The sequence below is a fragment of the Giraffa tippelskirchi genome, chromosome 8, assembly GCF_054371585.1.
Source record: "Giraffa tippelskirchi isolate mGirTip1 chromosome 8, T2T-mGirTip1v1.2.pri, whole genome shotgun sequence".
In the NCBI taxonomy this organism is placed as follows: domain Eukaryota; kingdom Metazoa; phylum Chordata; class Mammalia; order Artiodactyla; family Giraffidae; genus Giraffa; species Giraffa tippelskirchi.
Window position 1 is genome coordinate 125,260,176 of NC_137282.1, and position 20,307 is coordinate 125,280,482.

Here is a 20,307-nt window from a genome sequence, read left to right on the forward strand (position 1 = left end):
AGTGGACTCTTAACCACTGGATTGCCAGAATCTGGTTATCTATTTTATATATAGTAGCATGTGTATGTTAATCCCAAGCCCCTAATTTATCCTTCCCTCTCATGTTACCCCTTTGGTAATCTTCAGTTTATTTTAGAAATCTGTGAGTCTGCTTCTGTTTTATAAATAAGTTCATTTGTATCATTTTTTAAAAATTAGATCCCACATATGAGTTATATATTTTTCTCTCTCTGTCTGACTTACATAGTAAGATAATCTCTGGGTCCATCCATGTTGCTGCAAATGGCATTATTTCCCTATTTTGATGGCTGAGTAGTATTCCGTTGTGTATATGCACCACATCTTCTTTATCCATTCATCTGTCAATGGACATTTAGTTTGCTTACATGTCCTGACTATTGTATGTAGTGCTGCAATGAACATTGGGGTGCGTGTATCTGTTTGAAGTATGGTTTTCTTTGGATATACGACTTGATGGACGTGAGTTTGGGTAAACTCTGGGAGTTGATGATGGACAGGGAGGCCTGGCGTGCTGCGATTCATGGGGTCGCAAAGAGTCGGGCACGACTGAGCGACTGAACTGAACTGAACTGATGCCCAGAAGTGGGATTGCTGGGCCATATAGTAGTTCTGGTTTTAGCTTTTTTGAGGACCCTCCATACTATACTCTATAATGGTTATACCAATTCCCACCAACAGTGTAGGAAGGTTCCCTTTTCTCCACACCCTCTCCAGCATTTATTGTTTGTAGACTTTTTGATAATGTCCACTCTGACCAGTGTGAGATGATACCTCATTGTGGTTTTGGTTTGCATTTGTCTGATAATTAGTGATGTAGAACATCTTTTTGTGTTCTTTTGGGGCATCTGTATGTTTTCTTTGGAGAAATATCTGCTGCCCATTTTTTGGTTGGATTGTTTGTTTTCTGACACAGAGCATCTTGATTGTTATAGTACAGCTCATCTTCGGTCTCAGGGTCGGTTGGTGCCCCTTCCTTTGAGGCCAGCTCTTGGAACTGTGGCGGCTCACATCATGGCTACAGTCAGTCATCACGGAGTTAACTTCTTCCCACCTGGTGGGAGTTTTATCTGTAAGTGTCTTTGATAAGACCGCTCACAGGATATGGCTCAGAATGTTATCTATAGTCCTTGAGGAGGAACTAATGGTCCTTGACTATGTTTAATGACTTAACCACTATTATTTCGTCTTGTTGACTGTTTTCCGTTGTTTCTGCATTTTCACATTTCTCTGATGAAACTTACTCATTGGTTAACGTTTTTCCAAAGACAAAAGGCAGGCTGAGGACATGGGGGACAAAGACCATAGGGTTCTGCTCCATTTCAGTAGCCCCTTTGCCTTGATACTCCTCAGTTTTGAGGAGGGACAGGTACAGAAGAAGAAAGAGAATAAAGTTTTGGACAAAGAGGTTAATCACAGACTTGGCAGAAGAACTCTTTTAGTTCCATTTCTGTTCCAGTTTTCCCCAAAGCTTTGAGGGAATGGGCCGACAACTGCTGTGGAGACTTTCTACTGAAGTGGGGCATGTGTGAAAGTGAAAGGACCAGTTGCTCCATCATGTCCCACTCTGCAACCCCATGGACTGTAGCCTGCCAGGCTCCTCTGTCCATGGGATTCTCCAGACAAGGATACTGGAGTGGGTAGCCGTTCCCTTCTTCAGGGGATCTTCTTGACTCAGGGTCTCCTGCATTGCAGGCAGATTCTTTACCATCTGAGCCATCAGGGAAGCCCAAAGTGGGGCATAGTCCTCCATAATTTTGGGAATGGACACAAAGTTGGAAATAATCTCAACTTCCAAACTTAGCATGAACATTTTGTATTGTGAAAACATTACCTCTCTCTTTGATTACTCTGTCATAATACCTGGACAAACATTTGAAAATCAGTAGACATATTACAATGAGGATAATAATCAAAGTGCATCTTGTATTATTCTCTGAATGTGTTGTTTTCCCCTTAATGGTTAAAGCAGATATACAATGTTTGTTTGTATATCAAGCATATATACAATGTTTGTTTATAAGATATACAATGTATGTTTCCCCCTTTAATTACAAATCTTTCCATAGAAAGCATTGATAGTCAATATATTTTTCCAGCATTGCCAGCTGTGGCTCCATTGTCTGCACTGGGTCCTTTCAGGTGCCTCAGTGCCAGGCCTACTTTTTGTTTATATGTTGGCCTAGTTCCCCGTGATGGGGAAAAACTGATCAGATCTAACAAACAAGAACAGAGGTGTGCTGACGGGGAAACATTTGATAGGCTATACATTTCAGCACTAACACTCAGCAGTAACACAAGCATTGTACATATGCTTTTAGTTTTATTTTGTTGTTCAGTCACTCAGTCATGTCTGACTCTTTGCAACCCCATGAACTGCCATATTCCAGGCCTCCGTCCCTCACCATCTCCCGGAGTTTGCTCAAACTCATGTCCATTGAGTCGATAATGCCATCCAACCATCTCATCCTCTGTCATCTCCTTCTCCTCCTGCCTTCAGTTTTTCCCAGCATCAGGGTCTTGTCCAGTGAGTCTGCTCTTCACATCAGGTGGCCAAAGTACTGAAGCTTCAGCTTCAATATCAGCCCTTCCAATAAATATTGAGGGTTGATTTCCTTTAGGATTGACTGGTTTGAACTCCTTGCTGTCCAAAGGACTCTCAAGAGTCTTCTGCACCACCGTTTGAAGGCATCAATTCTTCGGCACTCAGTCTTTTTTATTGTCCAACTCTCACATCTGTACATGACTCCTGGAAAAACCATAGCTTTGACTAGATGGACCTTCGTAGGCAAAGTGATATCTCTGCTTTTTAATACACTGTCTAAGTTTGTGATGGCTTTTCTTCCAAGGAGCAAGTGTCTTTTAATTTAATGGCTGCAGTCACCATCTGCAGTGAATTTGAAGCCCCCCAAAAATAGTCTCTCACTGTTTCCATTGTTTCCCTATCTATTTGCTATGAAGTGATGGGATCAGATGCCATGATTTTCATTTTTTGAGTGTTGAGTTTTAAGCCAGCTTTTTTACTCTCTTTCACCTTCATCAAGAAGCTCTTTAATTCCTCTTTGCTTTCTGCCATTAGGGTAGTGTCATCTGCAACTCTGAGGTTACTGATATTTTTCCTGGAAATCTTGATTCCAGCTTGTGCTTCATCCAGTCCGGCATTTCTCATGATGTACTCTGCATATAAGTTAAATAAGCAGGGTGACAATATGTAGCTTTGATGTACTCCTTTCCCAATTTTGAACCAGTCCATTGTTCCATGTCCATTTCTAACTGTTGCTTCTTGACCTGTATACAGGTTTCACAGGAGTCAGGTAAGGTGGTCTGGTATTCCCATCTGTAAGAATTTTCCAGTTTGTTGTGATTCTACACAGTCAAAGGCTTTAGCCTAGTCAATGAAGCAGAAGTAGATGTTTTTATGGAATTTTCTAGCTTTTTCTATGATACAATGGATGTTGGCAATTTGATTTCTGGTTCTTCTGCCTTTTCTAAATCTAGCTTGAACATATGGAAGTTCTTGGTTCACATACTGTTGAAGTCTAGCTTGAAGGATTTTGAGCATTACTTTGCTAGCATGTGAAATGAGTGCAATTGTGTGGTAGTTTGAACTTAAAGCCAACAGTGATACACATCGTAAGTAATTGTTCTCTATGATAACTTGTCACTAGACAATTTTTTTCCATCGTGAACATTGGGGTCAAAAATATGTTTTGAAGCAAAACAACAGCTTTCCATTGTGCGTGCTCAGTAGCGTCCAACTCTCTGCAACCCCACAGACTGTAGCCCACCAGGCTCCTCTGTCCTCTGTCCCAGTGAGAATACTGGGGTGGTTTGCCATTTCCTACTCCAGGGAATCTTCCTGACTCAGGGATTGAACCTGTGTCTCCTGCATTGGCAGGTGGATTCTTTACCACTGAGCCATCCAGGAATCCCAGCTTTCCATTAGAATTCTTTAAATTTCTTACCTAGTTCAGCAATATGATCTGAAAGTTATTAAATGTTGTCCATATTATTTAACTTACCAAATAATCCTAGTTAGAGCGTCCCTGATAGCTCAGCGGGTAAAGAATATTCATGCAGTGCAGGAGACACAGGAGACATGGGTTCGATCCCTGGATCAGAAAGATCCCCTGGAGGAGGAAATGGCAACCCATGGACATTCTTGGGTTCTTGTCTGAAAAATCCCATGGACAGAGGAGCCTAGTGGGCTACATTCTATGCGGTTGCAAAGAATTGAACATGACTGAGCAACTAAGCGTGCCAAATCCTAGTTACTTCACTATTTCTTCTGAGGGTCTAAGAGCCCTTTGAAATACTCAAAGTTAGCTAGAGAAAGAAACTTGAAGTCTGTTATCCAAAGCAGCTCGATATTCTAGGAAAATTTTGGGGAGAACAAAAGCCAAATTCTAGTCTTATGCCAGCTTACTATTAATAACAAAGATTCATTTAAATCCAATCTAATCTTAAATCACTCCTGACACCATACAAAATTCTTTTCTCAAAGTCCCCCCTCCACTTTTTTCTGCAAATCTTTCATCATTTTTTGTATCCATATGATTCATCCCTTATTTTTCTCCATCTGGAAACAACTAGCTCTAGGACAAAACTATTATCATAATTTTTTCTTCAACAAAAATATCTGCATTCTTTATACTTTTTCTTATTGACAACAGATATCCTATTTGCTTTACAGACTGAAATGCTTCATTTTTAGTAGCTTTCATTACGTATTTCAATTTTTAACCCATAAAAACCTTAACAAAGCCAAGAAACAAGTAATTGAACTGTTATACCAGCATTTACTGATTGGCAAACTTAAGAACATATTCCATAACCTCTAACAACTTACATTTTTCTTGTAACCTAATTTCTCTTTAATATGGTACAAGATGCATGTTTAATAAACCCAACATCTTTTGAAGTTCTGCAAATTAACCCAAGGCTGAAGTCTCAGGCAAAGTGGGCTTTGTTTGTATTTCAAGGACATAATGAGAGTTAACTTCAAGTTTTCTCGCAGTCGTGTTTTTGTTCTCTCAGAATTTTGTCAGAATTCTGAAAACAGTATTTTATCAAGCTAGCTTCCTCTAACTACATATGCAAAAAGAACAAGAATAATTTCAAAATTCTTTTGAAATTTCAGAAGAGTTTCATCTCAACCAATTTTCTCCGGAGTCTAAAGAATACTATTGTCATATATTGTTTAAAAAATTATCTTTGAGACTTTCAGTTCAGTTCAGTCTCTCAGTCTGACTCTCAGTCTCATTCTTTGCGACCCCATGTACTGCAGCTCTCCAGGCCTCCCTGTCCATCACCAACTCCCGGAGCTTGCTCAAACTCATGTCCATTGAGTGGGTGATGCCATCCAACCATCTCATCCTCTGTCGTCCCCATCTCCTCCTGCCTTCAGTCTTTCCCAGCATCAGGGTATTTTCCAAGGAGTCAGTTCTTTGCATCAGGTGGCCAGAGTATTGGAGTTTCAGCTTTAGCATCAGTCCTTCCAATGAATATTCAGGACTGATTTCCTTTAGGATTGACGGGTTTGATCTCCTTGCAGTCCAAGGGACTCTCAAGAGTCTTCTCCAACACCACAGTTCAAAAGCATCAAATCTTCAGTGCTCAGCTTTCTTTATGGTCCAACTCTTATATCCATACATGACTACTGGAAAAACCACAGCTTTGATTAGAGGGAACTTTGTCAGGAAAATAATGTCTCTGCTTTTCAATATGCTGTCTAGGTTGGTCATAACTTTCTTTCCAAGGAGTAAGCGTCTTTTAATTTCATGGCTGCAGTCACCATCTGCAGTGATTTTGGAGCCCGGAAAAATAAAGTCTGCCACTGTTTCCATTGTTTCCCCATCTATTTGCCATGGAGTGATAGGACCAGATGCCATGATCTTTGTTTTCTGAATGTTGAGTTTTAAGCAACTTTTTCACTCTTCTCTTTCACTTTCATCAAGAGGCTCTTTAGTTCCTCTTCGCTTTCTGCCATAAGGGTGGTGTCATCTGCATATCTGAGGTTGTTGATATTTCTCCTGGCAATCTTGATTCCAGCTTGTGCTTCATCCAGCCCAGCGTTTCTCATGATGGCCTCTGCATAAAAGTTAAGTAAGCAGGGTGACAATATACAGCCTTGACGTACTCCTTTTCCAAGTTGGAACCAGACTGTTGTTCCATGTCCAGTTCTAACTGTTGCTTCCTGACCTGCATGCAGGTTTCACAGGAGGCAGGTAAGGTGGTCTGGGATTCCCATCTCTTGAACAATTTTGAGACTTTACTAGTGGTCCAGTGGTTGAGACTCTGTGCTTCCACTACAGGGGCCACAGGTTTGATTCCTCTTTGGGGAACTGGGATCCCACATGCCACACGGTGTGGCCAAAAAATTTATCTTTTTCCTAAAAATACAAATTAAAATGAACAAAAAACTTTATCTTTTTCTTTTAGTAACCTCATTGCTAAAACTTTTCTGTTCACACACATGGAATGTGCACTCACACACCAGAAGACAGAACTGTCACAAATCTTCCAAGAGGATGACATGGAGTCCCAAATAAATCCTTTCCCAACACAAATTGTCCTCAGCTTCAGACACATGTCAGAACCAATTGGCAAAATGTCCAAATAGCACTTCGAGCTGAAAAGAGAAGTTTGCCTGGGTGCATACTGGTGGACTTACTCAGTCTTGGAGCTTGTCAGCTGGTCTAGATGCCTGTTTCTGTTCCACCAAGGAAAAACGTACATTGGCAGCCAGTGCCGAGCAGGGGACAAATAGGGCAGATCCCCGAAACAAATGGTTTTGGCAGCTGCTAGGAATGTCCCCCCAAACCCCCCTCCTGGGGCCAGCTAGCCGCAAGCAGCGGGCTCCTCACAGCCACCGCAATGTGTGGTCATGGGAGCCAGATACTGTGAGAGTGCAGCGGCCCCACGCTGGGGGCCAAAAACTGTTATCAAATGTAGGGGTCTGGCTGCTTGCTGCTCTCAAGACAGTCAAGAGGCAAGGTTGGTGGAAAGGAGAGTTTGCCGTATTTCAGAGGCCAGCAAACTGTCAGGGAGGGCAGACTCCTGTCCAAAGGCTGACTCCTCACGGCCGACAATCAGTGGGGAAGAGCTTTTATAGGTGCAGGGAGGGGGCTACTTGCAGAAACAACACAGTCGGCTCTGACAGTCATCCTGAAGTTGGTCATGTGGTGGTCTGATCAGTGTCATCTTGATTGTTTTAAGTACAGCTAATCTCCAGTTCCAGGGTCAGGTTATTCCCATTTCTTCGAGGCCAACTCTTGGAATTGCAGCAGCGTAGGTCATGGCTACAGTAAGTGTCTATAAGACAGCTCACAGGATGTGGCTCAGAGTGTTATCTGTAGCCCTTGAGGAGGAGCTATATGACTTGGACTATGCTTAAAGACTAAATGATCATTACTTAGTCTGGTCGGACTTGTTTAGTCTTGTAGACTTTTAGTTTTGTTTCTGCATTTTCTCGTTTCTCTGATTAAACTGATTCGTTGACTGAAGTTTTTCCACAGACAGAGGCAGGCTGGGGACATGGGGGTCAAGGATCAGAGGGTCCTGCTCCATTTCAGGGTCAGGCCTGTCCTGGACTCACTGCCCCTTTGAAGACCGGGCCCCTGGCTCTCTGTGTCCTGTCTGCTGACAACTGAGCCATGCTTGGTAGCGGTGGGGGTGGGAGACAGGCAGCGCCTGCCCCAGCCCGGGGGCAACACGCGGCCTAGATTGGAGAGCTGTGATGCCTGCCGACAGATCCAGGGCACGCGGAGCCACCCCCGTGCCTGCACAGATTGCAATGGTCTGACCTGTGGGCCCGAAGCCACATGTCCAGGACTCTTAGCAGACACGTAAGTGGCTAATGGAGGCTTTGAGACTGGGCACCCGGGCAGCCAGAAGGGCATTTCCAAGAGCCCCTCAGCTCAGAGGACTGAGGAGGCACTGAGCCTGGGCACGAGTGGGGAGGTGGCCTGCTACCAGCTTCCCTACAGGCTTAGGTCCAGGCGCCGGGTGGGGGTTCAGGGAGATTCTAGGGGCTGAGACCAGGGGTTCTGCATTGATTGAGGATGGCAAGGCAGGGCGGGGAAGGGGAGCTGAGGTGGGTCTGTTGGGCCCGGTGCAAGGATTCAGCTGTGCCAGGTGGGCGGTGCCAAGGGGGCAGATTGAGAAGACTTCTGGGGTTCATTTGGGCAGGGTGTCCAGTCCTGGGGAGGGTGTGCTGGACATGCACAATAATAGATGTGGTTTCTGGCTTTGAGGGGCTGTGTGTGTCTATGAAGCAAACCGCAGACTCATGTAAAGCAAATATGCAATTATGTGGCCCTAGGTTTTATCTCTAAGAGCCCGGGAGCACAAAACCAGTTGGGGACAGCATGGTTCTGGGGGGGGGGGCAGTCTTCTGAGAGGAGGTGCCCACACTGGAGCTGGAGGACGGACTTGGGGGAAGGGGAGAAGGGGAAGGATATGGAGTGAAGGGCTCGTGGAGGAGCAGCTGGGGAGTGGGCACATGGGGTGCCACAGGATGGATACTAGGTTACCCTAGGGACGAGGGGCCAGTCTGTAGACAGGAAGCCCCCAGCCAACTCAAGGTTCATGTCTGTGGAGTCCCCGTAGCCCGCTGGGGCCCTGGGCCTGGAATGGGGCACCTGGGACACTTCCCTCATCTCCAGGGGTCTCTCTCCTGCCCTCCTAGCGCGTGAGCAGCCCGCGTGCTGACCGCCACTGCCCACCTGTCCACCGCACCACGGCCGCACCATGTCTGGCTCTTACGACGAGGCCTCGCTAGCTGCGGAGGAGACCACTGACAGCTTCTGGGAGGTGAGTCTTAGGTGCTTTGCGGGTCCCGGGCACCTGACAGCCTGGCTGTGTGGAGCCCCAGGCTCCTAGCCACCCACGACCTCAGCCCTTGCCCTCAGCCCTTGGGGCCCCTCTGGAGCCCTCCATGTTCAGCAGGTGGTGGTTGCCATGAAGTGGTTCCTACAGACCACTGCTGCCCCTGCAGAGATCCTGTGGATTCACAGTGTGGAGCAGGGCCCTCCTGACCCTGCCCTGGGGGCCCTGGCTCAGACTCCTAGCAGTTCACAAGGGCAAGTGCAGCGCTTTACAGTTTCTTGGGGTTTCACAGCTGTGCCCCGCAACCCTGTGCCGTGGGCAGGGGGTGGAGCACTGGTGCCAACGTGTTGTGAGCTCCGGGGACCCCGCAACCAAGAGGCGGAGCCAAGCCAGCATTGCTGGAGCCTCCCAAAATATCTGAGACCCAGAAAGACATTTTCCATTGGCTTCCAAAACCCAAAGCACCGCAAACTGCCAAACCTAAATTAATAAGTGTTTAATGAGATGTCTACAAAACATAATATTATGTCAAGAAGCTGCAGCTCAACTCAACGCTTATATGACTCTATATAAATATAATAGATTTAGCACGGCAAGAACAGAATGAATAATTCATCTGAGTCCAAGTCCAAATTATAAATATTCTTCCACACTTGGTGACAGCGAGGAAATTCTGTTTAAAGCGGGACGAAGGAGAGAGTCCAGACGGTGGGGTGTGAGACGGGATATCCGAGCCTCCCAAAGTGAGAGGGCTCGGCCCCCAGGGCATTAGAGCGGGGCGGCCCGGGAGGCCTGGCGGGCGCCCCCTGCAGGACGCGGCGGCCAGGGCGGGCGGACGGGCGGCCAGGCCGGGGACGCGGGGGGCCCGCGGGAGTCGTGCTCGCTGCTCCGCCGCCAGGTGGGGAACTACAAGCGGACGGTGAAGCGCATCGATGATGGGCACCGGCTGTGCAACGACCTGATGAGCTGCGTGCAGGAGCGCGCCAAGATCGAGAAGGCCTATGCGCAGCAGCTCACCGACTGGGCCAAGCGCTGGCGCCAGCTCCTCGAGAAAGGTGCCCCCTCTCCCCTCCGTGCCCGGCCTGGGCACACTGCCCAGGCATTAACCAGCCCTCCACTGCCCAGTCCTGGGAGCACCCCGCCCCTGGATGCTTCTGCAACCTCCTCCCATCACTGGGCCTTTGCCAGCGCCCGTCCCTCCCGTGCATTCTTCCCCTCCCAAACTACCCAGGCCTCCCTGTCCCTGATCAACTCTACTTTCTGCAATTTTGGATTGAATTTAGAGGGGGAAAAAAGACTTTTTTTTTTTGGTTGCACCACAGAGCTTGCAGGATCTCAGTTCCTTGATCAGGGATTGAACCCCGGGTCCATGGGGCAGTGAAAGCCTGGAATCCTAACCACGAGGTCACCAGGGAACTTACAAAACTTTTTATTTTGAAATAATTTAAGCTTAGAGAAAAATTTCTAGAATAGTACAGAGAATTATCTACCTTTCACCCAGACTCACCAGCTCATATTTTATCAGGTTTGTTTTTTCACACCCTTTATTTATAGGCATGTCTTTTCTGAGCCATTTAAGTTGGAGACATGCCCCTTCACCCTAAATCCTTCACCTTATTGCTCAAGAATAAGAACATTTGTTTATGTAATCGCTAAAGAATAAGGACATTTGTTTAGATAATCATAGTTCAACTATCAAATTCAGGGCTTTTAATGTGGCCCATATGCAAATTTTATGATAGCTATTGTTTGCCCTGGTCCAGATCCTGTGGGTTGTCTGGTTCCTGTGGCTTCCTGTTACGTCACCAGTTGGTTCTTCACTTTTACATTTCTGTCTACATTCCTGGAGCACCAAGAGCTGGCCTGTGAGAACTCATGGGGTCCACGTTGTTCCCCGTGGGGCTCACAAACTAATGCGGGAGATAGGGAGCAGGCCCAGAGGCAGATGCTACATATAAGAAGAATTCATAAGGGCTGCTGGCCGAGCTATGTGAGGATAGAGTATTCAGAGAAGGCTTCCTGGAGGCAGTGGCTGTTCTTGGGCCCTGGAGGATGGATAAAACTATAGGGAGAGCAGAGGAGGGCATTTCTGCTACCATGGGGAGTATGGGGAAAGCCTCAGAGAAAGGAGCTGTGAAGGGGGGCCTCTGGGCAGGGGGTGACAGGGACCTGGTGACCTTCCGGCCGTTTCCTCAGGCCCACAGTATGGCAGCTTGGAGCGGGCCTGGGGTGCCATTATGACGGAGGCTGACAAGGTGAGCGAGCTGCACCAGGAGGTGAAGAACAGCCTGCTGAACGAGGACCTGGAGAAGGTCAAGAACTGGCAGAAGGATGCCTACCACAAGCAGATCATGGGCGGCTTCAAGGAGACCAAGGAGGCTGAGGATGGCTTCCGCAAGGCCCAGAAGCCCTGGGCCAAGAAGATGAAGGAGGTGCCTGGTGGGCGGGCGGCTGCCACGGAAGGGGCGAGGCTGGGCGGCAGGGCTCAGGGGGGCAGACTGAGCCAAGAGAGGGCATCTACAGACGCTGTGGGCAGTGCGCTGCCCCCGGGATTGTGCCCACAGGGGAGAAGCACTGCCTGCCAGGAAGAAGCATCCACAGATGGGGCTGGCACTGCAGGGCCTAACGGAAGGGTGTCCATAGGGGCCGGCAGTGCAGGGTCACATGCGCAGGTGGGTGGGCACTGCCCCCGAATACCTGGAGCTGGGGCCTGCACCGCTTCTGCCTTTTAAGAGCGTATGCTCTCAGCCCCCGGTGGAGTGGACAGGTGGAACAGGTGGACAGTGATCTTGTTGGCTCCTACATACAAGTAGGCGCCCTGCCCCCTCGCCTCCCTCACCACAGCTAGAGGCAGCCAAGAAGGCCTACCATCTGGCCTGCAAAGAGGAGAAGCTGGCTGTGACCCGGGAAATGAATAGCAAGACGGAGCAGTCAGTGACACCCGAGCAGCAGAAGAAGCTGCAGGACAAAGTGGACAAGTGCAAGCAGGACGTGCAGAAGGTGCTGGCTGGGCCGGGGTCTCGGGGCCCCTTGGAGTGGGTGGCGGCTGGGAGCTGCAGGCCTGGGTCTCACTCCCGCTTTGCCCTGGTGCCCGTAGATGCAGGAGAAGTATGAGAAGGTGCTGGATGACGTGGGCAAGACCACGCCCCAGTACATGGAGGGCATGGAGCAGGTGTTTGAGCAGTGCCAGCAGTTCGAGGAAAAGCGGCTGGTCTTCCTCAAGGAGGTGCTGCTGGACATCAAACGTCATCTCAACCTGGCCGAGAGCAGCAGGTAGCTGGGGGTGGCAGGGCGGGGGGCAGGGGTGGGGGTGGCAGGGCTTCCCGGGCCCTCATTCCTGTGGCAGGAAGGGGAGGGAAGGGCTGCAGGGGCCGGTGGCTGCCTGGGTATGCACTGACGCACGCCAGATCCTCAGGAAAGGTGCTTGGATGGATGGGTGAGCAGCTAAGATGGGGATGGAGAAGGGTGCCCATAGGGCATGCCTGGAGCTGCCCACTCAGAGATCGGTCTTCAAAAGGCACCTGATTCCTGGCTCCCAGCACCCTGGTCCTCTGGACCAGCTTCGGCCCTCACCGAGGCTGGGGTGCATCTTGCCCTGAACCTCCCCACTTCCCCTATGCACAGCTACGTCCAAGTGTACCGGGAGCTGGAGCAGGCCATCCGGGGGGCCGATGCCCAGGACGACCTCAGATGGTTCCGCAGCACCAGTGGCCCTGGCATGCCCATGAACTGGCCCCAGTTTGAGGTGAGGATGTGTGGGGATGGGGTAAAAGGATCCAAAACTGTTAGAAGGAGCCTCAGGGGGCAGCCTCCCAGCCTGACTGCTCCCCTGGTGCCCCCCAGGAGTGGAACCCAGATCTTCCTCACACCGCCGCCAAGAAGGAGAAACAGCCCAAGAAGGCAGAGGGGGTAGCGCTGACCAATGCTGCTGGCATGGTGGAGTCCACATCTCAGGCTGGGGACCGTGGCAGGTGAGTGCCTCCTATGGAGCCTCCTGGGGGCCTGGGGGGCCCCCACACTGGGCCACTGAGTTTTACCTTAGGGGACAAGAAATGGTTAAATCAGGACAACCTCGTGCTCCTCTCAGAGATAGTGGTAGCCAGTCTGTGAGAGCACCTACTGTGTGCGAGGCGCTGTGCTAAGCATTTTTGGTAAATTATCTCATTGAAGTCTCCCAGCACTCTGAGGAGTATGTCAATATTCCCATTTTACAGATAGAGAAACCGATACCCAGAGAGGGTAAGTGACTTGCCCAAGGTCACACAGCTGGTTTAGTAAGCCTCAGAGGCAAGATATGTTGCCCAAGAGGTCTGGCTCCAGAATCCTCACTCATTACATACATATATATATAGGGCTTCCCTGGTGGCTCAGTGGTAAAGAATCCACCTGCCAATGCAGGAGCCTCAGGTTCAATCCCTGGGTGGGGAAGGTCCCCTGGAGAAGGAAATGGCAACCCACTCCAGTATTCTTGCCTGGGAAATCCCCTGGACAGAGGAACCTGGTGGGCTATAGTACACGGTGCTGCAAAAGAGTTGGACATGACTTAGTGACTAAAAATGAGCTTGGGTTCATCTCTTGCTTTTTTTTTCTTCCAGTTTTAATGAGATATGATTGACATACAGCACTAAGTTTAAGGTGTACAGAATAATGATGTGACTTATAGACATCATGACTTATAGCCAGGAAATGATTACCACCATAAATTGAGTAAAACATCCATCATCTATAGATTCAAGGTTAAGGAATTAGAAAAGAATTGTTTTCCTGGTGGTGAGAGCTCAGGATTTACTGTCTTAACGTTCATAGATAACATACATCAGTGTTGATTTATTGTGCTGCACATTAATTAACAACATGATGCTCCTCCTACTAGAATCCTCACTGTTAGTCGCTGGGTTGTACTGCCCCTCTCAGATGGGGGGTCAGATGTTCTCTGGGGTCTCCTCCAGCACCCTCTCACTCAAGAGCTGAGTCATGCTAATAGTCCTGCTTCCCATCTGTTTAAAGAGCTGTCAGTGAGGGCTCCCCCTTACAAGGCCTGCTCCGGCTTCCGGCTTCCGTGGGATTTGGGGTCAGCGCCCTGGTTGGGAGGGGGTCAGCCCTAGGGACCAGGGGAGGGGCCGCTCAGGCCGGGTCCTCTCCCTGTGCCTCAGTGTTAGCAGCTACGACAGGGGCCAGACTTATGCCACCGAGTGGTCCGACGATGAGAGCGGGAACCCGTTTGGGGGCAATGAGGCCAACGGAGGCTCCAACCCCTTCGACGACGACGCCAAGGGAGTGCGCGTGCGGGCGCTCTACGACTACGACGGCCAGGAGCAGGACGAGCTCAGCTTCAAGGCCGGTAAGGGGTGGGCCCGGTGGGCGGGGCCGGGACCTGGGGGTGATCCGTGCCCCCGGGGGAAAGACCCCCGGGAGTGCCCCCTGCCCCGGGGACCGAGACCCGGGGGTGACCCGTGCCCAGGGGGAAAGACCAGGGGGTGCCCCGTGCCCAGGGGGAAAGACCCGGGGGTGACCCGTGCCCCGGGGGGCAAGATCTGAACTGGCGAGCCTCTAAGGATGGCAGTGGGGTGCCGGGGGTGGGACCTGGACCTGAGAATAGGGTGGGGGGAGGGGCGGAACGCGGACTAGTGGGGAGACCGCAGGCAGGGGGGCCCAGAGAGAGGGATGGGACCAGGGAAGTGAAGCTGGAGGCGGCCTGGGTCTCCCAGCGAGGGGTAGCTGAGACCAGATTAGCTGGTGGCTGGGCCGCACGTGGGTGTCGAGGTGTGGGTGGGGCTGGTCCCCCGGGGCGGGCACTCGGGCAGTAATGCGGGGAAGGGGGCGTTGGGGTCGCCCAGCCTAATCAGAGGGCTTCCGCGGCAGGTGGGGGCGGCGGTCCCACTCCGGCTCCGCTCAGTCAGGTCCTCCATGTTCCCTCCCTCCCTAGGAGACGAGCTCACCAAGCTGGGCGAGGAGGACGAGCAGGGTTGGTGCCGCGGGCGGCTGGACAGCGGGCAGCTGGGCCTCTACCCCGCCAACTACGTGGAGGCCGTCTAGTGGCCCTGCCCCCAGCCCTCGCTCCTCACCCGCCGCCCCCCTCCCTGCCGCCTCCCGCCCCCCACCCCCTGCCCCCCACCCCCGCCATAGAGTTCCAGACATATTTTCCGATCAAGCTTTTATTTTTTTAAAAGTCAAAACAGAACAAAACAAAAAATATAAAGAGACGGAGCATTTGCAGGGCCGCCTGGAGGCCAGGGTGGTGGGACTTGGGGGTGATGGCCCCAGGGCAGGTGAGGGTTTTAAGACTTAGCCCAACAGTGACATCATCACATCTGCTCTTCAGATCCCACCAAAGAGTCTCCTGCGCCCCGAGGGGTGTCTCCTGGACCCTTCCATCCTCGGTGCCCCCAGCCTCCCCCCCTCCACCAGGCTGCCAGCGCCTGCCCCAAGTCTCCCAGCCTGGCTTTCTTGCCCTCTGCCTCCTGCCCCACCCTGCTCCCCTCCCACCACCTACTCTCAGAGGCCTCTTCTGAAGACCCCCGAGCAGGGGGCCACCCCTTTAGTCTTCCACTCTGCCTGGGGGAGTGCCCTTCTCCTAGCCTCGTCCCTGAGGGCTGGTGGGGCTAGAGGAGGGATGGTCACCCCCCTCTTCTCCCATAGAGGTTTCCGGGATCCTTAGACTCCTCAAGACAAGAAGAGGGGTGAACTGGAGTTGGGGACAGTGTCACTGTGGCGTGGGAGGAGGGGTGAATGGGGATGGGCTCAGGGGAAGGGCTCGGACCCCACTGGGGCCCTTTCTTCCGGCTGTCGGCAGGTTGGGCCCATTCTCTTCCCCAGAGCCAGACACCCCCCCGCCCCCAGTTACTAGCAGAGGCCCCATCCTGCTCTCAGGCAGCGGGGAAGGGGCCCCAAAGCCCAGGGCAAAGCCAGCAACAGTAGCAGCCTCCTCCCATTTCCTGGGGAGGAGGGCATCTTGCCCGCCCTCCCACCCTCCCTCTCTCTCACCTCCCTCCAAGTCCGCTGAAAACTGTAGATCCACCAGGCTAAACCGGCCTCGCCTCCTTCCTCCGCGCCCCTGCTCTGGCCTGCCCAGGGAGACTCTGCGGAGGACCAGGCGGGGGAAAGCCTGCGGCCGGCGGGGAGAGGCCTGGGTCTGCAGGAGCCCTGGCCTCAGGAACAGCGCAGTCACGGGGTCTTTCTCCCTTGTCCCCCCTCTCCCCCAACTCCAGCCCTGGCCCCTCGCAGCCCCTCCCGCTGGCAGCCCCCATCTCTGCAGGCCTGGGTCTCAGTGAAAGGACTCCCGTGGGTGGGAGGGGGCCGAGAGCCTCCCGAGGGCAGCAGTGTCTGCTGAGGTGGGTGAAGGGAGGCCGTGCTGGACTACCAGGTGTTTGTACCAGGTCCCAACCAGCCTCGCCCATAGAGCGGGAAGCCGCCCCGGGCAGGCCAGGACCCCCAGGCCGGGGAACGACGGGAAGCCCTGAGACTCCCTGCAGCAGCAGGTGAGGTCGCTGCTCACGGCTGATGCTCCCGCTGAGCCTCTGGCCTGCGGACACCCCACGCGCTCTGCCCTGGCGGTGCTTGGCCGCCCCGGCCCCCAGGTAACAACAGCATGACCCCCGGCCCCTCTGCCATCCTTGGTCTTCTTTTGCTCCCTGCTGCGTTTGCCCAGAGCCCACTCAGGGGGTTACAGACCCCAGCCTCCAGGCCCTGTGCCTGGTCCTGTAGGCACAGAGGACCCTGGCAGAGGCGCGGGGGCAGGCCTCCCTCGGGGCCAGGGGACTTTGGGGGTTTGAGGACCCCAGCACCCCTCTTCTTGTCACTGCTCTCTGGATCTCTGCTGCAGCCTGAGTTGTGACCCAGGCCCCTGAGAGTCTGAAGCAAGATTTCAGAAGCCCTCAGGCCTCCAAACTCCCCAGTTGAAGCCTCTTCAGCTTCTCCCCCAGGCAGGAATTGGGGCAGGGGGCCTCTGTCCTTGCAAGGCAGGAAGCCCACCTGTTTGCACCCTGGGGCCTGGGCTGGCCTCTTTGTGCCCGCGACTTCCCGGCACCTGGGTGGGGCTGTGGCCCTGGCTGGACCCCAGGCCCGTTCCCCTCCACACTCCAGCTGCCGGCTCCAGGGCAGGGCCTCAAAACCCCTTTCCTTCTGAGCAACCACCTCCACAGGCCCACTGGGGACCCCTGTCTCTCATCTCCAGGCCCCTCAGGACCCCAGGGAAGGAGGGTCTCCCACCCAAAGTCCCCCGAGCCCAAGCTGTCAGTGCTGGCATTGGGCACTCAACACCGAGTGTGGGTGTCCACACCCACTGCCTCTTGTAGCCCCCGCCGCCCACCCCCTTGATGCTGCGCGGGCCGCCCCGCAGGGCTCAGGGCTCGGCGGCGAGTACTGTGTTTTGTCCCCAGTTAAGCACCATTTCTGTGGCCTGGCTCTGCGAGGAGCCGTGGCTGCCCCGCTGCCCGCCACCCCAGGCTTCCTGACTCCATTAGTCCAACACTTGTGAAACTCCGAGAAGTGCTGTGGTCTCAGCAATGCACCTGTTTTGTACATGATTGTGTAATTTAAAGGTATATAAATACAAATATATATATATATAAGTTGTGATTGTACAACTGTGGATAAAATCCAGAACTGTGTCAACCTGGCTGGACACGTGTCATCTTGAGTCTTGTGTGTGTCTCAGGCTCTCATGAGTCCTCTACAGCTGGAGTCGGTTGGGGAGGCGGTGCCCCAGGGTGCTGTCCCAGGGGGGCCACCAAGGGCAGGGGGCCCCGGGTCCCATCTATGCAGGGAAGCTCACCCCAGATGCTCTCTGAGTCTCTAGGGTCCTGGATACCTGGTGATGAGCACTGGCCAGGAGAGCTGGGGCATCTGGGGTCCCAGACTTAGGGTTCAAGGGTGAATTTGACTGCCAAGTAGTTTCAATTTTTAAAGCGAAATTCTAAAAGTGACTGCGGAGGCCTGTGGCTCGTGGCTGTCCACAGTCCCAGGCTCTCTGTGGTGTAACATCAGGTCACGCCACACCTTCCTGCCTGACCTCGGACAGCATTTCTGGGTGGGACCTCTCCGGGGGCTGGACTGGGGCTCTGGGCCCCTAACTCCGTCCCAGCCCCTGCTCCAGCCTCCCCCAATCACCTAGAATCACTCTGGGGCAGGCAGGCGTCCCAGGACTGTCAGTTCACTGTGTCCTAGTCACCCTCCTGGGCCTTAACCCCCCATCTGGTTAGATGTCTCTCTGAGGCCCTTCTGGCCCTGACAGCCTGGCAGGGCCTGACAAAACCATCATTCAAGGCAAATACACTATGGCCCTGTCGCCCCCCACTGCTTTCCCCCAGCCTCAGGGCATGCTCCTTTGACCTGGGGACGCTATCTGCTACTCTCCCATATTCTTCATCCCCAGATCCACCTCCAGGGACATGGCCCTGGTTTTAGTCGAACAGAGGACTCTTCAGATAAAGGCACGAGTTGACCTCATCTTATTTGGACAGGCTGTTCCCTGCGGAGCCCTGGAGGCGGGCTCCCCTGAAGAAGGTCAGGGAGGAGGGCCTAGGCTAGATGGGGCTCTGACGGGCAGTGTGTGTGCAGGAGGAAGAGGCTTCTGGAGTTTGCTGCCAGCACACCGGGTGTCACCGGATGGGTGTGTGCCTGCCAGGGACGTGTGTGCCTCTGTGCCTCGTGGCAGATCCACCCAGCAGGGAGCGGCCCCCGCGCCCCGCCCCCCGCAGCGCCGGGTGCCATTCTGGAGCAGCTCCAGCTCCCCAGTCCTCGCCCTGATCCCCTTCCCCCACCTGCCTCCAGTCCCAGCCTGCGATCAGAGGCGCTCCAGGCCCTGCTAGGGATCTGAGAGCAGGTGGCTCCAGGGACTCCGGTGGGGGCAGCAGGGGGGCCGGCAGGCTGCAGACAAAACCAGTTCAGCAAAGCCGAGCTGGGTTCTGGCCCGGGGTCCCAGCCCGCCCCTTCCCCAGGGGTGGGCAGACAGCAGGGGCCCAGCTAGGCACCGGCCTGGGGCAGGCCCCCCCACCCCTGCCTCCTCAGATGCAGTCCCAGCTGACATGCCAAGGTGCTGTTTGCTCACTGCCAGGAGTAAACGTTCTGGAGACAATAAAATTGCTGAGGGCACAAGGTGCAGTACAGGGCAGCATTTAACCCTCAGTGGTCTAGGTGCTGATGGCTGGCTCCCCGTCTCCAGGGAAGCTAAGAGTTACAGAGGTGAGGGCACTGAAGGAGCAGGGGGCAAGGAGGGGCGGAGAGAGCCCTGTCCTTGTGGGCTCCGTCCCTGGTTCTGCCGCTGATCGGCCGTGTGACTGTGAGCGAGCGCTCAGCTGCTCTCAGCCTCAGTTTCCTCAGCTGCAAAGTTGCAGGTGGGGTAACCTCACAGTTTCTGTTGCGAGTCCCCTGGACTACAAGGAGATCCAGCCAGTCCATCCTAAAGGAAATCAACCCTGAACATTCATTGGAAGGACTGACGCTGAAGCTGAAGCTCCAGTACTTTGGCCACTTGATGTGAAGAGCTGACTCACTGGAAAAGACCCTGATGCTGGGAAAGATTGAAGGTGAGAGGAGAAGGGGACGACAGAGGATGAGATGGCTGGATGGCATCACCGACTTGATGGACATGAGTTTGAACCGACTCTGGGAGACGGTGGAGGTCAGGGAAGCCTGGCGTGCTGTAGTCCATGGGGTCGCCAAGAGTCAGACACGACTGAGCGGCTGAACAACAGTAAAAAAAAATGGCAAAAAAGCAGTTGAAGCACCTGGCCACCTAGTCGGCCCTCAGGACACCTGAGCTGGACGAATAAACGGGGCGGGGTGTGTGTGAGGAAGCTGAGTGGTTTTGCCCAGGAGAGAGGGTTCCATCTCCCCCAGCTCACAAACACACACTCGGACCCGCCCCCCTCATCACGATCTCTGGCCGCTGACGCACCACTCACAGGGCTCACATCAGCACCACTGAGGCCTCGAGGGGAACTGCCCACAAGCCAGCCTCTCTTCCCCTGTTCTCTGCAGGGCTGGTGTCCCACAAGGAGGGCTGAAGGCCCCCCTCTCCCACGGCACGGCTGCCCATCCCAGAGCCCTGGGTTGGCCCAGCAGTGGCCAGGCTGTGGGTCCCTTCGCAGGAAGGGCAGCCCTCGGCCCCTCCAGGGGGCAAGTCCTGACCCCCGACCGAGCACAAGGACAGAAGGGTGCCACCACCTCTCCAGTCCCACGGGAGACCCTCCTCAGCTCCAGCCCACCCCGCTTCCAACCCCCCCTCCTTCCCCCGCTTCCAGCCCACACCAGGCCAGGGGAGACGAGGGCCCCTCCAGCCCCTCATGGGCCTTGAGGACTCACTGCCTTTCTCCCACTGCTTCTACCCATCAGCTGTCCCTTTCCTGTTAGGCTCGGCTCAATGCCGCCTCCCCTAGGAAGGCTCCCTTGACCACCCTAGGCCCCTGTGACCACAACGACTTGAGTATGGATGGCCTCCGGGCTGTGCTTCCCACTCAC

At 53.3% G+C, this 20,307-nt stretch overlaps 1 protein-coding gene across 5 annotated transcripts in view; it reads left to right on the plus strand.

Annotated features, from left to right (window-relative positions):
- Positions 1-17,460, plus strand: part of PACSIN1 (protein kinase C and casein kinase substrate in neurons 1) — a 65,968-nt gene extending 48,508 nt beyond the window's left edge. For all 5 annotated transcript variants that reach the window (XM_081520043.1, XM_081520047.1, XM_081520044.1 and 2 more), the window contains exons 2-10: positions 8,708-8,832; positions 9,746-9,902; positions 11,044-11,279; positions 11,692-11,847; positions 11,945-12,120; positions 12,472-12,592; positions 12,691-12,818; positions 14,001-14,188; positions 14,774-17,460. In XM_081520043.1, coding sequence (XP_081376169.1) covers positions 8,770-8,832; positions 9,746-9,902; positions 11,044-11,279; positions 11,692-11,847; positions 11,945-12,120; positions 12,472-12,592; positions 12,691-12,818; positions 14,001-14,188; positions 14,774-14,883 — 1,335 coding nt within the window. In that variant the 5' untranslated portion in view covers positions 8,708-8,769 and the 3' untranslated portion in view covers positions 14,884-17,460. The remainder of the gene's footprint in view (positions 1-8,707; positions 8,833-9,745; positions 9,903-11,043; positions 11,280-11,691; positions 11,848-11,944; positions 12,121-12,471; positions 12,593-12,690; positions 12,819-14,000; positions 14,189-14,773) is intronic.
- The last annotated feature ends 2,847 nt before the right edge of the window (positions 17,461-20,307 follow it).